The 23,804-nt window shown below is 41.1% G+C and overlaps 1 protein-coding gene across 2 annotated transcripts in view; it reads left to right on the top strand.

The window, feature by feature from the left end:
• SLIT3 (slit guidance ligand 3) overlaps nucleotides 1–23,804 on the top strand; it is a 1,129,203-nt gene that overhangs the window by 740,584 nt on the left and 364,815 nt on the right. For both annotated transcript variants that reach the window (XM_063928289.1, XM_063928288.1), the window contains exon 5: nucleotides 9,710–9,781. In XM_063928289.1, coding sequence (XP_063784359.1) covers nucleotides 9,710–9,781 — 72 coding nt within the window. The remainder of the gene's footprint in view (nucleotides 1–9,709; nucleotides 9,782–23,804) is intronic.

Genomic DNA, 23,804 nt, shown 5'->3' with positions numbered 1-23,804 from the left:
ATAACACGCTCTTCAACCCCATGCGTTCAGTAACTGCAAGTGAATAAAGCAGGCAGCATCCAAACGTCACTATCTTTCCTGCTGTTTCCAAATGTCAGCGGGAATGGGGGTTAGTGGAATGGCTGCTGGTGTTAAAAACCGCTAGTAAATGCATGATTTGTATTACCAGTGAGTAACTGTCCAAGGCTCACTCTGTCTGTACTGATATGCATTTATCTGTACTCATATGCAATTAAGTATAATTAATCAATAAACTACTATGTCACGAAGACATCTGCTATGTGTGCAGAATTATAAGGTCATTACTCATTATATTCATACTTCAGCTGTTCATATAAATAGATGTACTACTTACTCCTATCTATCTATCTATCTATCTATCTATCTATCTATCTATCTATCTATCTATCTATCTATCGATCTATCTATCTACGTGTGTGTGTGTGTGTGTGTGTGTGTGTGTGTGTATATATATATATATATATATATATATATAAATCTACCAATGTGAAATGGCTGTAGAACCATTCTCTGCTCAGTACGCACTGATTATGACCTCCATACTGCAAGGTGCTTCCAGAAAGAAAAGCACTCACTCATTATATTAAATAGTTAAAACATATCAATATACATCGTCAGCTACCAATTTTTCCTCCCCCACTTCCGCTCATCGCTTTGAACAACAGCCAATAAACCTATTATGGCAAGAAAGGGCATCCTCCGGCATAAATCTAATTAAACGATGCAATTTAATTAAGGTATTGACATCCCTAATTGATACCTAAAAGACGAGCCCATTTTCATAACTGTTGTCTGCATGCTTGCTGCTGGAGGAAAAAAAGATGTCTGTGTAAAAATGTTATGGATTCAGCTAAGGCTTGTCATCCCCAAGGAACACTTCCTCCCATTTACCTTGATTTAGAGCCAACTTCTGTTCTAAGTGCAGTTCCATTAAATGGATCTGATGTATGCCTGATTCAAACTTACGTCAGCTTCTCTTATGATCAATAGTGAAATATTTATATTAATAAAGCACTAAGCTAATTAAATGAAGATGTCTTCTGGGTAAACTTAAGACACTTGGCGGCCAGTAAGGAATAAATCTAACTATGTTGTATTAGAAATCCAGTCAACAGTGCAAGGTCACAAAAGCAGTGTGTTGTATGGCCAAGTTCTATATACAGTATACGATGACCACGGCTATGGAGGTTAACGCTCGCAGAGGAGTACTTTGGGTATGATGTTTTGTCAACATACCATTGATGTTTTTGGCCAGAGATGATTATCATGCTCCTTTACATTTAAGCCCTGATGCATGTGAAGTAGGACTATACAACTGGTGGATGTGGCTGAAACCTCCCCAGCAGTTAGTACCACTAGTTGCTAGTATATGTGGTTGAGAAGAGATTATTGGTAAATATGAATTCTGCAGACTTCATGGTATATGGATAACATAGGGACAACATTGTTCAATTGATTCTGTTGTGTGGTGGGGTCTTGGAAGGACCAGGGATACTTGAGGCCAAATACGGTCTGACAGTTACATACTATAAGGCATGTATTGATAATATACAAGTTGGCCTACTAATTAGAAATGTAAGAATGTACTGGATATTTTTACATTGTTGTAATATTATTTACATTTGAAATGTCATAAATGTTAAATAAAGAAATAGCTAATTAATATTTTTTTTGTGTCTTGAAACTTTCCACAAGTAATAGTGTAGAATGTTGGATATAAAACCCTTCGGACGTCTATACTGTACTGTACAATTGAAATAATTTGGTTGTTTTGGGCACCCACACCTATGTTTTACACAGATACCTGCTGAAGAATTTACATAAATGTTACCCATTATCTGTACTTGTGTTTGTGTAAATCATCCGTAGAATAACATAAATCTGCTGCTAAAAGACCATTTGTTCAACAAGCTACCTAGTTAAGAGGCATACTTACTTTTTCACACATGGATTTCTCATGTTGACTTATTTTTTAATAAACCAGGTCAAAGTAAAATCTGTGAAGAATATCTGAAACATGAGATTACATCTATCAAACATTATACCCTTGCTTTCCCCTTGTATAAACCCATTGCTTTCAATTCATCAAAACAAATTAGATCACTCATGTTGGCAGTAGGTGTAGCTTGGAATTAGACTGTCTCGTCTGGAACATATGACATGTCTGTAAGACACGTGCATTATCAGTAAGTGCTTGCTTTACATTGTGCATCAGTCTGAAGCAAAATAAATGTGTAGTGATTAGATTTATGACTTTTTTATTTTATTTTTTACTTACAACTAGTAAGACTTTCTGTGCACAAGTTATACCTCCCATAGAACAAAAGTGGCTGTGCAGTGCCTGTCTTATAAACATTTATTTCTTTTTGACTTATATTTTTAATTGTATATCCAATAGTGTCTGTTCATACAGTAGATGTATTTTTAAGACAAAATCTTGGGTTGTGCACTGGAGTAGGGGTAATTGTATTAGTCCTGCTGTCTTATTGTTGATGGATCTTCTCCATGTGATTTAGTTTACTGACAAATTTTGGGATAATGTATGTTAGAATTATTCTGTGACCTGTCACTCTAAATTACAATTCTCAACACGCTTACCATTCTCCCAAGTGCGAGGCAGCCTTTATTTCCCTTCCTAAGTGAGCTCGCTGCCTATTCTTAATCCATGACTCACATAAATGTTCCCGATCTCCTCTATCTGAAATCAATCTTATTCATTTTGTTTCCTGCTAATTATATTTCCTAAACCTTTGAGACATAGGGGTAGTATTCCTTACTTAATGTCGCCGCGAAGGTCAGCAATTCAACTACACATATTTACTCTCTAATGTATTTATGGCTACCACAAGGCTCTATTTACTAAGCCTTGGAGAGAGATAAAGTGGACGGAAATAAAGTATCAGCCAATCAGCTCCTAAAAGCCTGGATCGTAGTGCGCACACGCGAGGCCAGACTGCGAAAAAATCCAGCAAGTTTTTTGATTGCTAACCGTACGCAAGTTGATTGACAGGAAACCGGCGTTTGAGGGTGGTAACTGGCCGTTTGCTAGGCGTGTCAGAAAAACACAGGCGTGTCCAAGCGGTTTCAGGGAGTGTGTGTGACGTTAGCTCCAGCCTCGATCAGCCTGATTCTATCTCAGTGTAGGAGTTGGTCCTGTGCTACGCACAGACTGTAAAAATCATTCGATAGTGAGTTGCAAACGGATTTGCAGCTAACCGGCGTTCGCAAGGCGTATGCAGACTTGCACGGAGTGGGTTTTCACTCTGTCTGGGAGTTTCATGGGCATGTGGCTGCGTACTCTTTTGCAGCACAGCAACCACAGTGGCCGTGTTTTGAGAAAGTTACATGGGATTCTGTGCGCCAATCAGGGGCTGCTCGAGGAGTTGATGTTGCAAAAGATGGTGCATCGATGGTGGAGTGACTGGATCCACCAGCACAGTTGATCATTGCTCAGATATGCAACGTTGGCATCACAGGGTTTGCTCAGGAAAAGTACACGAGTTATGCTCAAGCTGATATTTATTTACAGTTTCTTATATAGCGCAGCATATTCCGTTGCACTTTACAATTAGAACAGCAGTGATAGAACAAAACTGGGTAAAAACAGACAGACATAGAGGTAAGAATTTGCAAACTGTGAGAAATTGCAGGTGCGCATGATTTGTGTGCACCTCTGAATGAGGCCCTGTATCACCATGATGGGAAAACACAAATCCTCCAAGCTTTTAGGTCCATCATTTTAAATCCACAACTGAAGCAGTTCATCACTAGGGTCAGTTATTCATAGAAAGAGCCCCATTTGGTTCTGTGCATGGATAGGTTGCAAAAACGAATGTATTTATAATGGGTTCAGTGTGTGCTGTGCACACGGGGCCCAGGGGGACCCACACTGCACACTCTGCATCCGTTATTTTTCATGCTCCAGAGTCCTGTGGTGCAGCAGCATTGTTGCAGAAATCACTGGAAAAATAGCACAGCTGACAGTTCTGCACATGTGCAGTAGGAAAATCACTGTGAAATGGCCGCCGTGCCATTGTCCTGGAGATTTGCGGATGTTCTTTAGACTCTGGGACAAAGTCACAGGGCTACATTTAATAGTCACCAACTCCCTACAGCTAGGATCCCAGAGTCTACAGCATTCCAGGCTTTGGGGGACAGATAGAACCTGCACACCGGCCTCCTCCTCCTCTAGATGCGCCCCTGGTCGCAAACAACCATTCTTTTTGGAGAATCGTCCTTTTCACAGACGGACCAATTTCACCTTGTACTAAACCTGATAATATAATATTATGATCTGTTGCTTCTGCAGATGCACTTATTTTAGAAGTGGCATATAAAAAATAGATCATTTAAACAGTAACTCCACCCAAACCCATATAATGTTTTGGCGCTTCATAAACAGTGCTTAAGCACTGGAAAAATGGGATAACATTCCGATTTTAGACTGATGGTATTATCGGGTTATCCAGTTATAGCCCGTTTTTACTGTGCGGTAAAATACCCATTTTCAGCCGATAACACATGGAATCCAGTATAAGTACCTGGACCCATGCTTGATGATGGCAATTTAAGCTGATGAGACTGGTTATCAGGGATTCTGCTTCCCGTGCCTGATGCATGCAAACCCTAATCCCCGATAACTGCTGTCGGTCAGGGCTAATTGGATAGTCTTGGGGGATCCATTAGGCATAGAAACTTACCACAGCTAATAGGATACCCCCCTATATGCTCTCCTTTATCTGTGCTCCAAATGATCCTGATAAGTTTACACTAACTCTGCACAGGGGCTGAAATCCTGTGCATCCTTTTTTTATTGTAGTAAAGGTTTTTTTTTTTAATGTTTTCAAAATTAAATATAAGAAACAGATTCACTGTGTATATTTAGACTTTTATACTGATCTTCCTCATATTTATTATATTTCTGTTTCTGGAGAGATTTTAGCCTCAGATTATTAGACCATTAATTAAATTTTGCAAAGCTGACATATGCTAAAAACACAAGAGATACGAGACATTTAAATTAAAAACATATTTATTAGAATTTATATTGTATTTTATTTAATTTATTTGACATTTTAACTTAAAACACTGACATTTTAGTAACATTATTCCCACTACAAATAAATAAACTAAAAAAAACCTGTTAATGGACATTGGATCACAGGTCAGAAAGAATTTGTACTGCTTCTGGCATCTTTTTATGTTATATTTTTCTTCCAACTGCTCTAAGGAATAATTTTCCTGTAATTATGAGATTTTTTGTGATGGTTTTCAATGTTTTATAGTTTGTTACTCAGTTGAAATTGTCCTTTAAAAATAGGTACCTAGAAATGTATCCCCAAGCACCCAGCCTAACCCTAACCTTTCCTCCCGCAGCCTAGCCCTAACGTCAACCTTTTGACTGCATCCCTTTTGTGGATGTTGCTTTGAGACATACCACCTATCTATACATTGTTACAGACCAAGTACCCCCTTCATAGCAACGGTATTACCTGATGGCAGTGGCCTCTTTTAGCAGGATAATGCACCCTGCCACACAGCAAAAATTGTTCTGGGAAGGTTTGAGGAACATGACTGAGTTCATGGTGTTACTTGGGCTCCAAATTTCCCAGATCTCAATCCGATCGAGCATCTGTGGAATGTCTGGAAAAACAAGTCCAACTTATGGAGGCATCATCTGGCAACTTGATAAATAAAAATCACATACATTAGATGCAAAAAATGTAAAACCATTATCAACTGATAAATATCCTGAAAAGAAAGGAATCTTGAAAAAGCTGCCACATAGAGCTGCAAAATGCGTTGGTTATTTACCCCAGCCACCCACGAGGTACCCACTACCTGAACTAGCTCCGGAACCAACCTGAGAAAAGGTGCATTGAACTACATGCTAAAAAACTGCCTTGGTTGCCAAGGAAACAAACATTGCAGAGGACAAAGACAGCACTTTAGCTGAGTACTCTGGCCTAATAATACCAGTAAGGCTTGGGAAGCTTCTCCTCAGGCGGTGAGTGCAAATAAGCATATGAGAAGTCCCTACATTTCATCTTCCATCTCTTTCTGCAAAGTACCACTAATAGGGTGATCACCCCAGGACACATCAATAAGCATTCTTGAAAACTTAGGACTAAGCTATTTTCATGCTACTGGTGGCATACTGGGAACAGGTACATTATTTTGGACACTAACATACAATGTACCTCAGTGAGTGAGATTCCTTTCTTTTCAGGATATTTATCAATTGATAATGGTTTTACATTTTTTGCATCTAATGTATGTGATTTTCATTTATTAAATATGTATTGATTATATTAACACAATATTAGTGTTTTTATATAAGAACGCTGTTCGCTATTGTTTTATTGTTTGTCTATAGGAGACTGACTATGTCCAATTAGCAGCTGCTAGGTAGAAGCAAACCATTTCAGCGCCTGTATTTACCCACTTGGTAACATGTTCTGCTACCATCTGGCATCTTACAGGACTTACATGATCTGCTGGTAATGTCTTGGCGTAAAATACTGCAGGACACCTTCAGAGTTTTTGTTGACGTCCACAAATTGACAGGTCAGAGCTGTTTTGGTGGCACTGGTTAGAGGGACCTACACAATCTTAGGCAAGTTGTTTTAATGTTATGACTGATGGCTGCGTCTGATTTTTGGGATTTTTTTACATTTAGGTAATTGATGTACTCTATGGATTTTGTTTTACTTATACCCCTTTCACATCGCATATTGCCGTGTCGAAACGGGTCAGTGTGCGATGTGAAAGGTTCTTTTCAGAATTAGCGGGTCGCCTGACCCGGTAATTCAACCCAGTAAAAAAGAAGGGTTCTTACCGGGTTGATTACCGGGTCAGGCGCAGTGTGAATGGGAGCCGTTCCGATGCGACACGGCTCCCATTCACAGTATAGGCAGAGGCGGCGCAGGAGATGAGCTCATCTCCCGGCGCCGCCTCCACCCCCGCCCCTGCTGCTGCTGCGCCCTCCGCTGCTATGGCAACCGACCCGGTATATTGTCGGGTGGGAAAGCCAGCAACGGAGCGCAAATGCCGGATCCCACCCGGTAAGCACACGTTTCTCTTACCGGGTAGGATCCGGCATTTGCGATCTGAAAGCGGCATTAGATTAGGACATTCTATATGCAGAAGTATAAAATGCAATTTTGTTACATTAACAATGTAACTGATATGTCAGTGCATGTTTTATAGAATTTAAACACGTATTTTAATTCTAAATTAAATATTTCTTCTTTAAAAAAAATTATTTTTATCAAAGGAGTCATTGATTTATTCTGAATTATAATGAGTGTTCCAGCACACAAAGCACAGGAGGTAAAAGAAACAGTCCTTTTAATCATGACAAAAATACAGTAATATAAAATAAAGTGCACATCCCTGAACTTTTGTCTTTCTTGCATCAGTAATAGCATTAAAGCTGTCATTTGGTCAGCCTACTAGAGGTATTTATGAAATCAATATACAGTCCTGGAGATTTATGGACAAAGTCTTTTGAGCCAGAGGACATTGTCTCAGTAGAAAGTAATATTAATAACATTTACAAGCAAAGTGTCATCTAAAATAGATGGGTTTGGTCTTCTGTTTTAAATGACATAATACACTGAGCAAGAGACATTTAAAAAAAAAACAGTAAATTCCGCATGACATTTTATAAACATTTTGTGGATTAAACCACACATTTTGACAGCACATTCGCCAGCAGGATTGCATGGAGAACCAGAAATTCTGTATGCTGTGACTCAAACTTGTGAATAACACCAAACTATTTTAATTGTGATTCGCTCTGCTGTGTTGGATTACCCTAATTACCCCACGCACCCCTCCTAATAACCCCACCCACCCCTCCTAATAACCCCACCCACCCCTCCTAATAACCCTACCCACTCCTCGTAATAACCCTACCCACTTTCTGTTAGCCATCTTCAAATTATATGGAAGTTGCATTCAGCAACCAGTTAATTAATTTGCAAATTAAAGGTTCCCAAAAATATTGTGTTTTATATTTTGTGTTTATTGGTAGTTGCATAAGTTTCTTGATTAGTTTTTTTTTGTTTTTTTGTTTTGTTTTATTTTCTTTTTATTAATTTGTATAAGTCTCTCTTGCCAACGGTGATTTCAGAGAGGCAACGTAGGTAGAATTACAGTAGCAAAAGCACCTTCTGTTAATGTCACCAGCAGCACTACATGACATTGCATTCAGTCTTGCAGGATTAAGGTTCCGACATTCAGCGTTGTCCTTTTCAGACCTGGAGTGTATTCCCAGTTTAGAGTACTCTTGTTTTCAGCAGGTCATGTCTAGGACAGATGTATAGTTCCCTACTGCTCTCGGCATCAAAGAACAAATGAATGTAACGTTACAGGCAATGTCTGTGATAGGCATTATTGTGTCAATTTACGTAGAACCTGTGTATGCAGTAAATTGTTGGTGCTCGTGCAGGGTTCAGCTCTTTATTAGGGGACCTTCTTTTCCACTTTTTCCACCACTACAAAATTACTGGACTTTAATGGTAACACAAGATAGGAGGGTTGCAGTGCAGGAGCAATCTGAAGTATCCACATAGATCAAATGTTCAGTACATTGACATTAGATCATTGTGTCCTGAGCATAAGATCATTTATGTCTGCTCATCTCTAAAGCAGTGAAAGTTCAGCTCGATTAAGGAAAAGTCTCCACACATTTCACTGTTAATCTCTGCATCAGACATTCAGGAGGTACGAGGAGACACTTTATCCATGTAGGTGCGTCATTTTCTCCCTAGACAGCATTCCTCAATATTGGTGTCAATTATGTCCTCTGTGATCCATAGAGATTTGATATTTTATGTGATAAAATGTTGTCTAATGTTACTTACATATGTTACTGTTATCCTTTTCAAACTCTGAATGAATGTAAACACAAGTAAGTAATGGGACAGAGAGTGCAGTAAAACATCAGTGTCCTGTTAGACTATGGTTTTACCTAGTTTGTATTATTCTGAGTATTGCTGTTTTATTATCATTCAGCAACTGAATCATGGAGTCTTACCCTTAATTTTCACATAGCAATACAGTTGGTATTTTTCTACCTAAATCTACAGATGGTGGGAGCACTAGATATTAGAGCAATCAGGGTTGGGTTTAGGGGTCAGTAAAACCCCTAGACATAATCGTAATATCCCCTCGTCCTCCCAATTTTATTATTTTTATTGTTTGATTACAGTCAAGTCTAAGCCAAGTCGCAATGGCAAAAAAGCTTAAGTGAAAGAGCAGTGCTAAAATGCTGCTATCCAGCACATTTTCTACACACTGAAAAGTACTGAAACGCGTTGTAAAAAAATGAGTGCTCCATTTGTTCTTCCCAATACAATAATAGTGATCAGCAATTCATTATTCTGAATTCATGAGGCTGTTTATGCATTATTTTGTGTTCCTGGTGCTGAATTTATTATTCTTGACACATTCATACTCTTGTTTGTAGTGCGGTGCTTTGGATCCTTAGAAACACTGTCAACCTCTCTTTGTGCTCAACATTATAATGTATTGCTATATTTAATCATATTTAATATTTTGTATGCAATTTTATGTACATTTTTGTGAAATATGCATATATAATAGACTAAAAAGATGCAATGTTATAATGAAACCGTAAACTAAAATATATTTATAATCTATAATATTGTTGTGCTTTCAGGGACTTGAGTGAAAATCAAATACAAGGTCTCCCCAGAAAAGCCTTCAGAGGAATAACTGATGTCAAGAATTTGTAAGTATTGAAAAATCACATATACAGTATTTCAGTTCCTAGGGAAAGGGTGCCCTATACTGCACACCCTAACTGCTAGTAATGGAGGTGCTACCAGCTGAGACCTGTAGTGCTACACAAGGAGACAGAACTAGTGCCAGTGCACTATACAAACATTGCTGCTGACTAATAATAATACAATTTGCAATATGCGTTTTTTTGCATACCAATAACCAGTGGAATTTTAGTTCACGTATTGACCAATACATTTAAGCCCATGTTATGGGACCCCACTATAGTGCAGGTCTGTAACAATCCCAGGGTTCAAATCTAGGACGCGGGACACCACCAAAAAACATCCAGCCAAGGCATCACACTAGTGAAACAAGTAAAGTGTGACGGAGTATAGGATAAGTAAGAGCAGATACTGCATAGGGGTGAAAAAATAAATAAATTAGGCGTGTTGAGGGAGAAATGTACCAAATGATGCAGCCCATGGAAACGAGGACCCATTGGTAACAATAACTATGACAGTAATGTGGGCCATACCTCTGCGCCACATTTCCCCGATCTGATCATCCGGAAATCAAAAATGGCATCAGCGATCTGTTAGGGAATCAGAGTAATTAGCAATCCTTAGTTTTCCAGCTTCTAGAATTGTTTCGTTAGGATTGGAAAATCAGGGAAATCCAGTATGTTGGATTTCACCGATTGCCTGACCCTAGCGTCTTGGAATTGTGATAATCAGTCACTGACCGTCTCCTTAAGAATTATCTCTTTAATCCTATTACTGGGGCTTAGCTTTAGCTGTACTGAAATCAAGGCCGGGAAGTCTTTTATTACACTTTTAGGCATTAGCAGTGTGGAAATTGATAATACAACTTTTCTTTGATCAGTGAGTCAGATTGTTGTATACTTATCAGACATTTCAGGGTGATTATAGTCAGTGGTCCTTTCCTCCATTCCCACAATACTGAAAACCCCAGTGGTCCAAAACAAAAACCCCACTGCATGCTGTCTACATAAATGAATGGGGAAGAAATTGCTGTTTAGACTGATATTTAAATGTAATGTGTAGTTTAACAGATTAATTATATACAAAAACATAAAGAGTGTGATGAAGCTGAGTGCCACCCTTTTAAATATTCTGTTGTAGAACCTATGTGGCCTTTCCATAGATCTGGACCTTTATGCCCATACCAGATGTGGGCACAACTATACCAAATATTATACATACATTTCTGGTTTTTGTTGTATGACCACTTACATTTCAGAGATACATATTCTGTATCCTAGAAGAAAATTAATCTCCGTAGGGCAACTGATGTTAAGACCTGACTGGCTTGTGTTGTAACAGGCTCTGTCCAATGTGCATATGTGGGAACATATTCTCCCATTAAAAGAACAATGGCTTTCTTCACGAGGATACACAATGTATGTTAAATCCTGTAATTTATGAAGCAGCCAGTGTATAAATGAAACCCGCGTCACTGTGGGAGAGATACAGTTAAGTGCAAGCGATGTGCTTCTGCAAAGAGAAGAATTACAAGAGGAAACCTAACTGGAGGAGTTCTCTTGCCTGAATAACCCACCTAGTATTAATGCACAAAGTTCCTCCATCACGGTACAGTCACTAATTGTATCACACCATGTGAATTTATATCTTCTAAAATTAACACCGCATATAGGTGACTGTTTATCATGGTAATTCAGTTATCACTGCAGTTTAAAAGTCTTTCTATTTCTCCCAGACTTTAACATGGTGTGCATGTGTAATATTTGGGCTTCAGTTTCACTACTTTATATCAAACGACTTGTTTAGGTGCTGAATAATCACACCAACCACGTGAAATCAAAATAAGTATTCCTCAGTCGCTGTCTCTCCCCTCTGTGTCACGTCTTTGTGTCTTTCTGTTTGCCACTTTCCATTAGATTTTGAACGGAGACCTCTTTCCTCATGTGCTTTTTCTTCTCTGACTTACACCACCTGCAAACAATGGCACCAGTCCTTGGTGCAGCCGGCGCTGATTATTTGCGAATTTTGACTGTTGATGCAGGAATGTTTATAAAGCCTGTTGTCCATGTTGTGCAATTGTTTGTACTTTAAGGGGGATATCCTATTAGTAGTGGTACTTTACAGCTGTTAATAGGTTCGCCGGGGGCTATTCTATTAGCCCAAATGCCAGCGACCTTATCCCCCAATACTGGGACGGTATGCGAAGCATAATGCCCAATAAGTTGCCGCTGGAGCCGTGAGTCCCATGTGTTTTCGTGCGATCACGAGTCCATTTTCAGACAACAAAAACGGCAGTAAAGTATTACAGTATGTCTGATGCAAGATTAATGCAGGCTATTAAAATTGTCTTGTTTATTAATAGAAATAAGAGGTTGTTTTTGTTTTATTGACCTTTATAAAACAAACATCAGATGAGGAAATGTATAGGTAAATGTATAAACAGTAAAACATTGGTAACTAATGTTCCTCAGGTACTTTGTTGTGTGTGCCTGTAAGGACTAGCCCATTGATTTTTCTTCTCTTTTAAGAAACCAGCCACTAAGGACATTACTGACAATAAATTGGATACGTTTATTTATTCCAATCAATAGATAATTTCTGTATCATTCAATACAGTTTATAAGCATTTTATCCATATGTATATATATATTGTAGTTATCTGCTACATAAAATCTTCATGGGAGCAGGGGATAATATAGTGTACAGTCTACAGTCTGTGTAGTTGTAAAACAAATTGTGCAGTTGTAAACCCAGAATGTAAGCAGTTCTAAGTACACCTTGCTTACAGCTACAGAGGTAATAATTCTCTCCAATCCTACTACATCCAGCCCAGTCATATAATATGCCGTCTCATTGTCAGTATGTATCACTCTTGGGGGAAATATGTCATTTATATTTTTGGCATGATTTTAAAGTTGCCTAATTTATTAATGGAAAACCAGCTAACAGTGTTACAAAATCAAAATTTGCATTTTGTTCCTCCAAACAGCTGGATAATAAATCTGGCCGTTTGGAGGGCAATATTCCTGGTGGTAATATGTGACGATTAAAACCCACTGGAAAAACATGATAAATTCCCCTGCTTTTTGTAGTATACACGATACCACTGGGTGAAAAAATCAGACTCATGGCCTGGTCTACCACTGCTTTGCAGATGATACACAACTGTACCTGTCCTTTGCTCCAGGTACTGAGAAGCCAGTAACAACCCTAAGTGGCTGTCTAGCTGAGCTTCAGGACTGGATGAGTGCTAGTTGACTTTGACTGAATCTTGATAAAACAGAGATCCTTATGATAGATCACAGTAGAAGACTGCAGCATAGACAAATAACAAGTCTTATGCTTGAGGGTTCAGAACTACAAACACTGAACATCTGCATAATCTTGGTGTTGTCCTGGATAGGGGCTTGACACTTAAACATCAGGTATTATCAAATCCTAATTTTGTCATCTGAGGAACATAGCCAGAAACAAATATTGAATTCCCTTAGAAGATCTGCCTAAAGTCATACATGCATTTGTATCATCACACCTAGCCTACTGAAATGTCCTCTACCTTGGTCTCTCAGCAAAAGAATTGCACCGCTTGCAGATGGTAATTAACCAACCAGCCCCGTTCCAGCCATATAACACCTATTCTCTACTCCACAGGTTCTCAAACTCGGTCCGTAGGACCCCACACAGTGCATGTTTTGCAGGTCTTCTCACAGAATCACAAGTGAAATAATTATCTCCACCTGTGGACCTTTTTAAAATGTGCCAGTGAGTTATTAGTACATCTGTGCACCTGCTGGGTGACCTGCAAAACATGCACTGTGTGGAGTCCTGAGAACCTGTGCTCTACTCCCTTCACTGGCTACCTGTAAGATGGTGAATCGTTTTTAAGATTGGCCTAATGACTTTTAAAGCCCTACATGGGCAGGGCCCAAAGTACCTGAAGCAGCTTCTTATTCCTTACTGTTCCACTGAATTACGGCGATCTGTAGAGGAAGGACTATAACACTACCTATTTATGTGGCAGGGTCCACAGGTTATCCACAGGATAACATTAGGATATGAGGTAGTGACAGCGGATTGGCACCAAACGATCAAAGCTTTCGGCCTCCAAGCATGCAGTGGGCCCATCCCTATAGCCCTGGCACAGGCAGATCAGTTGTTTTTTGTATGGTGCGGCAGGAGCCACCCATGGTCATTAGGCTGCTGGTTTTCAGCAGCCATAAGCTTTTTTATTTTATTTTTATAGTCTTACTATGTTTTTTGTGCGATATTTCTAAAAAGTATCTTATATGTACCTTGGAAAGAGTCGCTCCAACAACTCACCGCCGGGTCGCAACAATGCTTACCCACGTGTACAGTGCTGTTTCGGCGGCGTCTGTGTAGGATGTACTAGCAAATCCAGCAGACGTTACCAGGCTATGGTCGGAGCACAGGGAGAAGGTAAGGCATCGGTTCCACTTAGTAGGGGAAACGCGAGACACAGCCGCACTGCTTTGGGATGGAGACTACCGAACAGTTGCTGACCTCGGGTGCACCAGTGCTAGGCCTCAGGGATCATAGGCTCCAGGGGTAGTATGAAGCCGCGATCCCTAGGGTTGATGTCAGCAGTGGGGATTAAGATGCTCCCTTGGTCACCCCTCCCCCCGGTTCATGACCAGTTTCCTCCGAGTTTCCCACCATGAACTGAGTTCCCGCTTCCGTCTGCAATGCTGATGCATCAGTGTTCACTTGGGCGTCTGTGTTCACTGTAGGTTCACAGGGCGATTGTGTACACTAATAGCATCTGGGTCTACTCAGCATTCACTAATGTATTGATCGATCCTGGAAACAGGGTGAAGTCTCCCTGTATCCCACTCTCCTGAGCCGGATGATACAGCACAAAGTCTCTATCTACCTTTTGAGTATGAATAGTTGGATAAGTGCCTGATGCATGTGAGTCTGTAAACTATTACTGCTGTTTCTTTCACTGTGTGGCTGAATACATTTAAACTCCTATATAGGGTAATACAGTAAAATGTTTCTCCTACATACCTGAAATGTATCTGTAGTTGATTATGTGCTCATATTGCTTATTATACTAATGTATAACCTGTGACTGATTACTAGTGTGATTGCTGACTTTACTAATAATTCTGTCAGTTTTCTGTGTATTCCGATCCTCAATGCTGGTGCAAAGCAGGGAGGGATCAGATTGTATGTCACTTTAATAAAATTGAAAGTGATTGCAGTCACAAATTGTGTAGTAACACCGTACAGGTGTGTGATTTATTTATCATGTCTAAGATAGACAAGGGTGAGGAGGATACACTCTCCACAGTAGCACCAACACTCATTTTGTGTTTGTCTTGTAAAGCTGGTTTAACCTCTCAGAATCTGGTTCAAAATGGATTATGTGCAAATTATTTTAGCTTTCACCAAAGCCTCTTAAATAATTGGAGGCAGGCACAGGTTCAAGTTGAACCCCCATGGGCTACTTTTGCACAGACATTATCCAGTATAACTGAGCGGATAATGCAAGCTTCTATACCAGGGATAGGTTACCCTATTAACCCTTACATGCAACATTCTACCTGCTGTTTATCACATCCAGCACAGGAATTGGCAGCCTCTCAACAAAAGCAGGCTGTGAAAGGCCGGTGGTAAGTAAATCACATAGACATGAAACAACATCTTCACAGTCTACACATGTTTCAGATGAGGACTCCGAGGATAAGGACTCATCGCACTCCAGGTCTGCATACAGAGATGAGGAGGAAGGCCTCAGCTCATTGGACATACCTGAGTTAATTAGTGATATGAAAGCCATTCCATCCTTAGAGGAAGCAGCAGAGCCTTTGTTAAAATCTAAGGCACCTGTGTTTAAACGTTTCAAAACAGTTAGGACTGAGTTTCCTGGGTCAGATTGGCTGACAGAAATTATGCCAGAGGCCTGGGTTATGCCCAGTAAGAAGTTTAGGATTCCAAATCAATGGAATTCCCATTATCCTTTTCCGGCTGGGAACTGTTTAAAAAGGGAGGTGGCTCCCAAAGTATATACGCATGTCATTCGATTGGTGCGAAAATCTACATTACCTGTGCCTTCAACATCATTAAATGATGTCACAGATAGGAAAATAGATGGTTTTCTAAAAAACTTTTTCTCTTTGTCTGGGGCAGTCATAAGACCAGCCATGGCTTCAGCCTGGATGGCAAAAGCAGTGGCAGCCTGGGCTGATGCATTGGAGGATGATCTTTCAATAGCACCTAGAGAGCAAAAATCCCATATTGCACATATCAAACAGGTGGCTATTTTTATGGAAGAAGCAGCTTTTGATATGGGTACAATTGCCTCTCAGGCATCAGCCTCAGCAGTAGCAGCTCGCAGAGCGGTTTGGATATGTACATGAAAAGCTGACTCAGAATCCAAGAAGGTTCTGGAGTCTTTGCTTTTTACTGGAGATATTGTTTGTGGTAAAGAATTAAACAGTATTTTGGAGTCAGAAGCAGATTCCAAGAAAGTAAAGTTTCCTTCCACACGCAAATCCAAGCATAGATTTCCAGCTTTTTGGCCCATTCGGACTCAAGGGTTATGGCAAACAGTTTCAATCTGACAAGTCTGGTAAGACTAAAAAGCATTGGGCTACCAGAGGACCGGCTTCCAAATCAGAAGAGCCTGATGGTGTAGGCCTCCATCTGTGGGACCCCAGGGTGGGAGACCGACTTCGACAGTTTGCACAGATCTGGCAGCAGTCTACCACAGATGCCTGGGTGCAAGAAGCGGTATCTAAATGTTATGCGTTTGCTTTCAAGAAACACCCTCCTCAAAGGTTTTCTTTTGTACCTGCCCATCTTCAGTGGAAACGAAGGCATGGGCTTTGCAAGAGGCAGTTCAGAAGTTGCCTCAGTCAGGAGTGATAATTCGGGTTCGTCCTGTGCAACGAGGACAAGGTTTTTATTCCATCCTGTTTCTAGTCCAGAAGCCAAATGGGTCGTTTCAGCCCATACTCAATCTCAAAAGTGCTGAACAAGTACATTTGGGTGCCTCGGTTTCATATGGAGACTTTACGTTCCATTATTTTGGCCATGGAGCCAGAAGATTTTATGGTATCCCTGGATATCCAGGAAGCTTACCTACATGTTCCTATAGCATTGTCCCATCAGCACTATCTCACGTTTGCTATCCTCCAGCATCAATTTCAGTTTCAGGCCCTACCATTTGGATTGGCTACAGCTCCCAGAGTATTCACCAAAATTATGGTGGTAATGGCATCTTATCTCCATCAGCAGGGGATAAAGATTTTTCCATACCTCGACGACTTATTAATCCTGGCACAGTCTCAGGAATTGCTTCAATGTCATCTGCAACAGACAATAGCTTGTTTACAGAGACACCGTTGGCTCATAACTTGGGCAAAGTCGTCGCTGGTTCCGTCACAGTGGATTACTCATTTGGAGGCTGTGCTGGATTCAGGTCTTCAGAGAGTAATTCTACCACTAAACAAAATATCCAAAATTCAGTCAAGGATTCAGGAGCTGATACACAGTCAAAGGGTATCCATTCACGCCACAATGCGTGTGATGGGGTTAATGGTGTCAACATTCGACATGGTGGAGTATGCTCAGTTCCATTCGAGGCCTCTGCAACGTCTTATCCTTTCCAAATGGGATGGTTTTCATCAGACAATAAAAATGCAGATTATGGTCCTTCCTCTGGAAGTAAGGAGGTCATTAGCCTGGTGGCTACAGACATCCCATCTAAACAAAGGGAGACCCTTTTGGACATCAGATTGGGAAATTCTTACAACAGATGCCAGTATTCAGGGCTGGGGAGCGGTGTCAGGAAGGAGTTGCTTCCAGGGGCATTGGCCCAAGGAAGAAAGTTACCCGCCAATAAATACATTGGAACTTTGGGCCATATATATAGCACTTATTCAGGCAAAGGACATCCCTCAGAGGAAACCAGTCCAAATCCGCTCAGACAGTGCAACGTCAGTAGCATACCTCAACCATCAGGGAGGAACTCACAGCCAGAATGCAATGAAGGAGGTAAGTTACACATTAAAGTGGCAGAACGTCATCATCCAGCCTTGTCCGCAGTGTTCATTCCGGGAGTCCTAAACTGGGAAGCGGATTTTCTCAGTCGACACGCCATTTATGCAAACAAATGGGCTTTACACCCAGAGGTCATCCAAATTCTGGTAGACAAATGGGGGTTACCGGAGATAGATCTCATGGCATCATGTCAGAACAACAAAGTTCCCGCATATGGATCGAGAACAAAGGATCCCAAAGCAATCTTTGTGGATGCCCTGTCAGTGAGATGGGACTTCCGTCTGGCCTGTGTGTTTCCACTAATCGCCCTGTTACCCAGGGTATTGCAAAAGGTAAAACAAGGAAAGGGCACAATGATACCAATAGCTCCGGCTTGGCCCAGAAGACATTGCAGTGAATGTCTATGGATGCTCCATTTCTACTCCCTCAACGTCCAGATCTACTGTATCAGGGTCCTTGCTATGACAAGCACCTGGATCGACTGTTTTTGACGGTGTGGCTCTTGAGACTTCCATCCTGAAAGCAAGAGGTTTCTCACAACAGGTAATTCAAATAATGCTCAGAGCAAGGAAACCTTTCTCAGCAGGCATTTATCACCGAATATGGCGAGTCTTACCATTCCTTCAGGCAGGAATGGACAAAGGTCTACGGGTGGCTTCCTTGAGAGTGCAAGTGTCTGCATTGACTGTATGGTTCCAAAAGAAAATTGCTAACCTACAGGATGTGCGTACTTTTTTCCAGGGAATGCAGCACATTCAACCTCCTTTTATTCATCCTACAATGCATTGGGACTTAAGTTTAGACCTAAAGGCCCTTCAAGTTTCCCCATTTGAACCACCAAAATAAGTGGATCTTAAATGGTTGACAGCTAAAGTTCTCTTTCTATTGGCTATTGCTTCAGCTAGATGAGTTTCAGATTTAGGGGCAATATGTTGCCTTCCTTTTCTGATTTTTTTTTATCCAGATAGAGCAGTTCTTAGAACAAAATCTGGCTATCTTCCTAAGGTGGTGTCTAAATTCCACCTTAACGGAGAAATTGTATTCCCAGCCTCCCAGGGGCCAGACCTTCCTGCGGGAGATGCATCACTGGAAGTAGTCTGTGCCTTAAGGATCTTAGTGGATCAGACCAGTGCCTTTAGAAAACCAGATACTCTCTTCGTTCTCTACGGATTTCACAAGAGAGGATGGCCTGCTGACAAGCAGACACTGGTGAGATTGCTTCGGATGACGATTTCAGATAGCATATTCTCAAGCTGATCTCCCTGTTCTGGCTAATGTCTCTGCTCACTCTAATCGTAAGGAAGGTCCATCATGGGCAGCACAACCATTATTATTATTATTATTATTATTATTATTAAGCGTATAATGAAGAAGAGAATCAGGTTGAGATTTCAAGTAGATTATGAAACTGAAAAAACAAAACCATATAATATGCACATATCACACTTACATAATTAATTGCAAAGTCAATGTCGGTGAACAGGTGCCAATACTTTTTACGACATAGCTATACAGCTTGTTATACGACTTTCACTGTCAGTTTCCTGTCACTCACCATCCTAACTATTCCTTTCAGCAATAGTGTACTATAAATAATGATGTGTCATTGAGAGCATGGGTTCTGAAAATATTTGGTATTCGACGTCAGGCCTGGGTGTGTGTTTGCCTACCATTAGAATTCTCTCAACAACAAATCACTGAGATTGCACCTTTTGACCCTCAGGAAATGAATTTCCTACTGGCAAACACTCTTTTTATATTATTTTTTTCAAAGTAAAAGTCAGTTCAGCAAAGGTTGAATTATGTTCCCTGTCTCCTTTTAGTAGAGAAACTGTATACACAATGCTGTCAATCAGTCAATGGCTTCATATGTATGTATCCACTGAATACTTTTAGAGAGCCAGTTGTGTTCACTGAACACAACTGTTCTGTATAAACACAAAGTTTAAGCAGAGAATATTTCCACAGCTGATAACAAATAAGTGTCGGAATGGGGCATGAAGGGCCCACTGGGGAAATGCAGTGGTATAGACCCATGCTTAGATGTGTGGCCAGCTCCTATAGATGCTTGGCTAACCATTAGAGAGTGCATGGTCTGGACCCATTGATAAATGTATAGAGTATATTACTCCATGCATAATAATGTACCAGATTAATAAAAGCAATGCACTGTAGTCCTGTGCAGTGTAGTCCTGTGTAGCATATGTATAATTCAAGTACACACTCTAGAACTTGGTCCCTTGGGAGGGGGTGGGCCCTCAGTGGTGCCCACCAGGTGTTTCCCTGTACCCCTGTGGTGTCTGTCCGAACCTGATAACAAGCCATTTCCCCCCCTTACACTAATACCCCTTTCAGACATAAACAAAAACCCAGGAATTTGCCGGGACATGGCGAGTCGACTTAGGTTCTACTTATATATGAAAGAGTCAGACCTGGGTTGACAGTCCCAGGTCTGCGACCCTGCAATCGAATAAGGTTACTCCTGGGACAACCTGGATCAGTACCCTGGCTTATGTGTGAAAGGTATGACCCAGGTCATGCCTAAAAGGAGTTAATTGGCGGCCGCAGTAGCATTTGGAGATTGCTAAATGGAAGATCAGAGTCACTGGTATGGTGTGAAAGGTGACCCAGGTCCATTACAATGGTGTGAACAAGGGTAAGTAATGAAGCCCCGGCTTCAACCTGTGCTCTCTGTCGAGGATCCAAGCCAATTTAAAACCTGGGTTTATAATTCAAAATCTTTTTATTTTTTTTTAAGATATGTTGTTAGGAACATATTCAATTAAAAGCGGGGCTTACCATGGGCTTGTTGAAATGCCCAGAACTATTCAGAGCTATACTTCCGTGGTAAGTAAGGCTTCTTGACCTTATTGCGGCCACTGCAATTGCATTAGTCCATAGGTAAACCCAGAACCTATGGACTATCACACATTAGCCATGGGTTTACCGCCACAAGAGCTCTGCTAATTAAAACTTGAATATGCTCCTCAGTGTCCAACTCTGTGTATCTCCACCGCAAAAGGAAAATTCATCTCTAGTTGGGCTTTCATACGTTAAATATTAATGCAGAATATTACGTTGCTGGGGTTTAGCTTTCCACCAAAACCAAAGACCTCCTCACTTATCATCAGGGATCCCAACATGATTAAAATACTACTTACAACATTTCAACCTCAACCATGCTGACATTGTAACATTAAACATGCTGCTTTAGGAACATGTTTAAACTTATAATACCTAGTTGATGCAGGCAATGTGCTATTGCAATGCCAGCAAAAGTATGACACTTATCATTAACAGTGATGTCCAGGTTAAAGACACACTTATTAGGGTGTGCAGAGAGAACCCACTCACAGGTAGTGACCCCACAGTATAGCTGGATGCTTCGCCTGGAAGCCCAGTCCGCTCCTGGGTGCTTGATTGCTTTCGGCAAGTGCCTAGGTTGTCTGTGGCCAGAACGGACACTGACCCAGGGGTCCATGTGTACCCCACACTATGCATTATACCCATTATAAATATGCTCATGCCTGAACCTCCTGAGAGTGTAAGCATGTGTGGATTACAGCACAAACTAAGAATAGTATACTGTATAACCTATATCTAGTGCAATCTCTTAGCACAAGCACCTATATTTTACTTACCGAACAACTCTTCTGATTTGACTTGGGGATAGTCTCACAGGCGTCACGCGGTGGATGTCACCTTTAGAGCGGGTGATGACTCCTCCACAATGACAGGAGCTGGGTGCTGCAGTGTGAGATTATCTTGCAGCAACCTGCTCCTGTCGTTCAGAAGGAGCCAGCATTACAGGCACAAGTCTCCGGGGGCATCCCAGCATCTCCGGGGATGCTGAGCATGCCCACGGAGTGGTGTAAACAGGGGGTTAGTGGTGGGGGGAATGGAGGGAGTTTCCTGCTAGGCCATGCCCCCTTTGCAACATCAGCAGGGACTTTGTAAGATACTGCCCCTTTTTCGGATGCTAGGGATACATTATTGCCCGCACCAGGTGTCACCAACCCCAGTGCTGCCACTGGATAGTCTATAGATATAATTTAATCATCCTCTGTCTGTGCACGCTGGCGCCATGTGGGATATGATGGAGCAGTGCAGGCCATAGAGCAGTGTGGCTTTGCATCAGAGCCCTGCTAGCTTTATGGGTCAGTCTGCAGCAGGCCTGGTGATTCCTTTTTTTTCTTCTTTATTTAACAGTTTAGTTGATCGTTAAGGTACTGCAAAAGTGCACAAGCAGATAGAGGCATGTGAACGTACAAAGCACAGGAGCTGCCCTATGCAAGTAGTCGCCTGGCAACTTCCTGAGTGAGTGACAGGTGGGCCATCATCCAGCAGACACCCCCTAAACCATGTGCATCTGGCGGAGCATCACTGCCCCATGACACAGACATATCTGCTCTGTGTTTCTCCTTCCAGGCAGAAAAAAAGCGATTGCAATAAAGTATTAATAATGAAAATAATAAAACTGAGGTGGGATTGTCAAGGACAGTATCAATATATGATATTTTTATAATGCAACCAAGTGTCCCATCTCGTCTAAGTCTCATATTTTGTCACAGCTTAGGTTAATCAATATAAAACGTACATTATCTTGTTCCAACTTTCATTGACAGTGTCCCTCTTTGTAATTCATAGAACATTCCCAGTGAACATAGCGAAAGGTTTCCCAGGTCATGTTTGTGTAACTATCAAAATGGCTTCTATCCTTAAAGACCTAGTAGTGGTTTTAATTAAACTCCTAAATAGCCTCATGACCACAGTGAACTGTAGAATATCCATCATTATTATGACAGCCACTCTCTTCTCAGCTTACTAAATCTGTAATTTGCTTCAGTACATTAAATATAAACCATTTGTCCTGGATAAATGAGATTCTGCATTGAATTTAGTAGGCAAGCCCAATCTCCATTGTCAAAGACTATATACTGTAACTTTATTATTATTATTATTATTATTACCATTTGATCTTAATTACGCATTAATCTGTAAAGAGTAGGAAGTTGCAGTGAAAATGATACCGATAAGAATGAATTTTCCCTTATTGGGATTTCTTTAGATGGGTGTAGTATGGCTGACCGGCGGTCTCCTGACCGCCGGTCAGCTTACCAACGCCGGGATCCCGGCAGCATACCGACGCCGGGATCCCAGCAGGGAGGGGCGAGTGCAGCAAGCCCCTTGCGGGCTCGCTGCGCTCGCCACGCTGCGGGCTCGGTGGCGACCTGTGTTCGCCACGGGTTCTATTCCCACTTTATGGGTGTCGTGGACACCCACGAGTGGAAATAGTCCCTGTTGGTCGGCATGCCGACCATCGGGATACTGAGCCGGCGGGATAGTGGAGGAGGTCATGTGACTGTCGGTCACATGAATACCACCCCTTTAGATTATAGGCCAGAATAAGGTTTTCCTTATACTTTTTCTTCTTGTGAATATATAGCAGTTCAACATTTTAGAAAAAAACTCCTTCTTGTACACACTATACAGTCTATTCAATATATCGTTCCGACGTGGATCACGGTGTAGTTACATGCATTATCATGCAGCGGATTGTATAGTTTGTATGGCAGTACAATGTATCGTTACATCACATCGCTGCTTTGTTGGGTTGCACTGAATGAAAGTTTAATCCTGGAGCCTACAAAACTCTAATTTTTACAAGTTTGATGGATACTGGGTGGCCACATCATGCTCCTAATAATGACTGGGTTTCTTTTTAAAACATGTGTTAACTAGGGTTTATGTTGATCATGAATAGGCCCTGTACTAACATCTTTATCATTGCTATAGGCAGCGATAAGAGATGAAGTATCAGGGCCATGTAACATTCCACTCATGCAGGGATATACAGGTTGAGTATCCCTTATCCAAAATGCTTGGGACCAGAAGTATTTTGGATATCAGATTTTTCCGTATTTTGAAATAATTGCATACCATAGTGAGATATCATGGCGATGGGACCTAAATCTAAGCACAGAATGCATTTATGTTTCA

The sequence above is a fragment of the Pseudophryne corroboree genome, chromosome 6 (assembly GCF_028390025.1).
Source record: "Pseudophryne corroboree isolate aPseCor3 chromosome 6, aPseCor3.hap2, whole genome shotgun sequence".
Taxonomy (NCBI): Eukaryota; Metazoa; Chordata; class Amphibia; order Anura; family Myobatrachidae; genus Pseudophryne; species Pseudophryne corroboree.
Note: the sequence above shows the minus strand (reverse complement) of the source record. Positions and strands in the feature narration are given on the sequence as shown.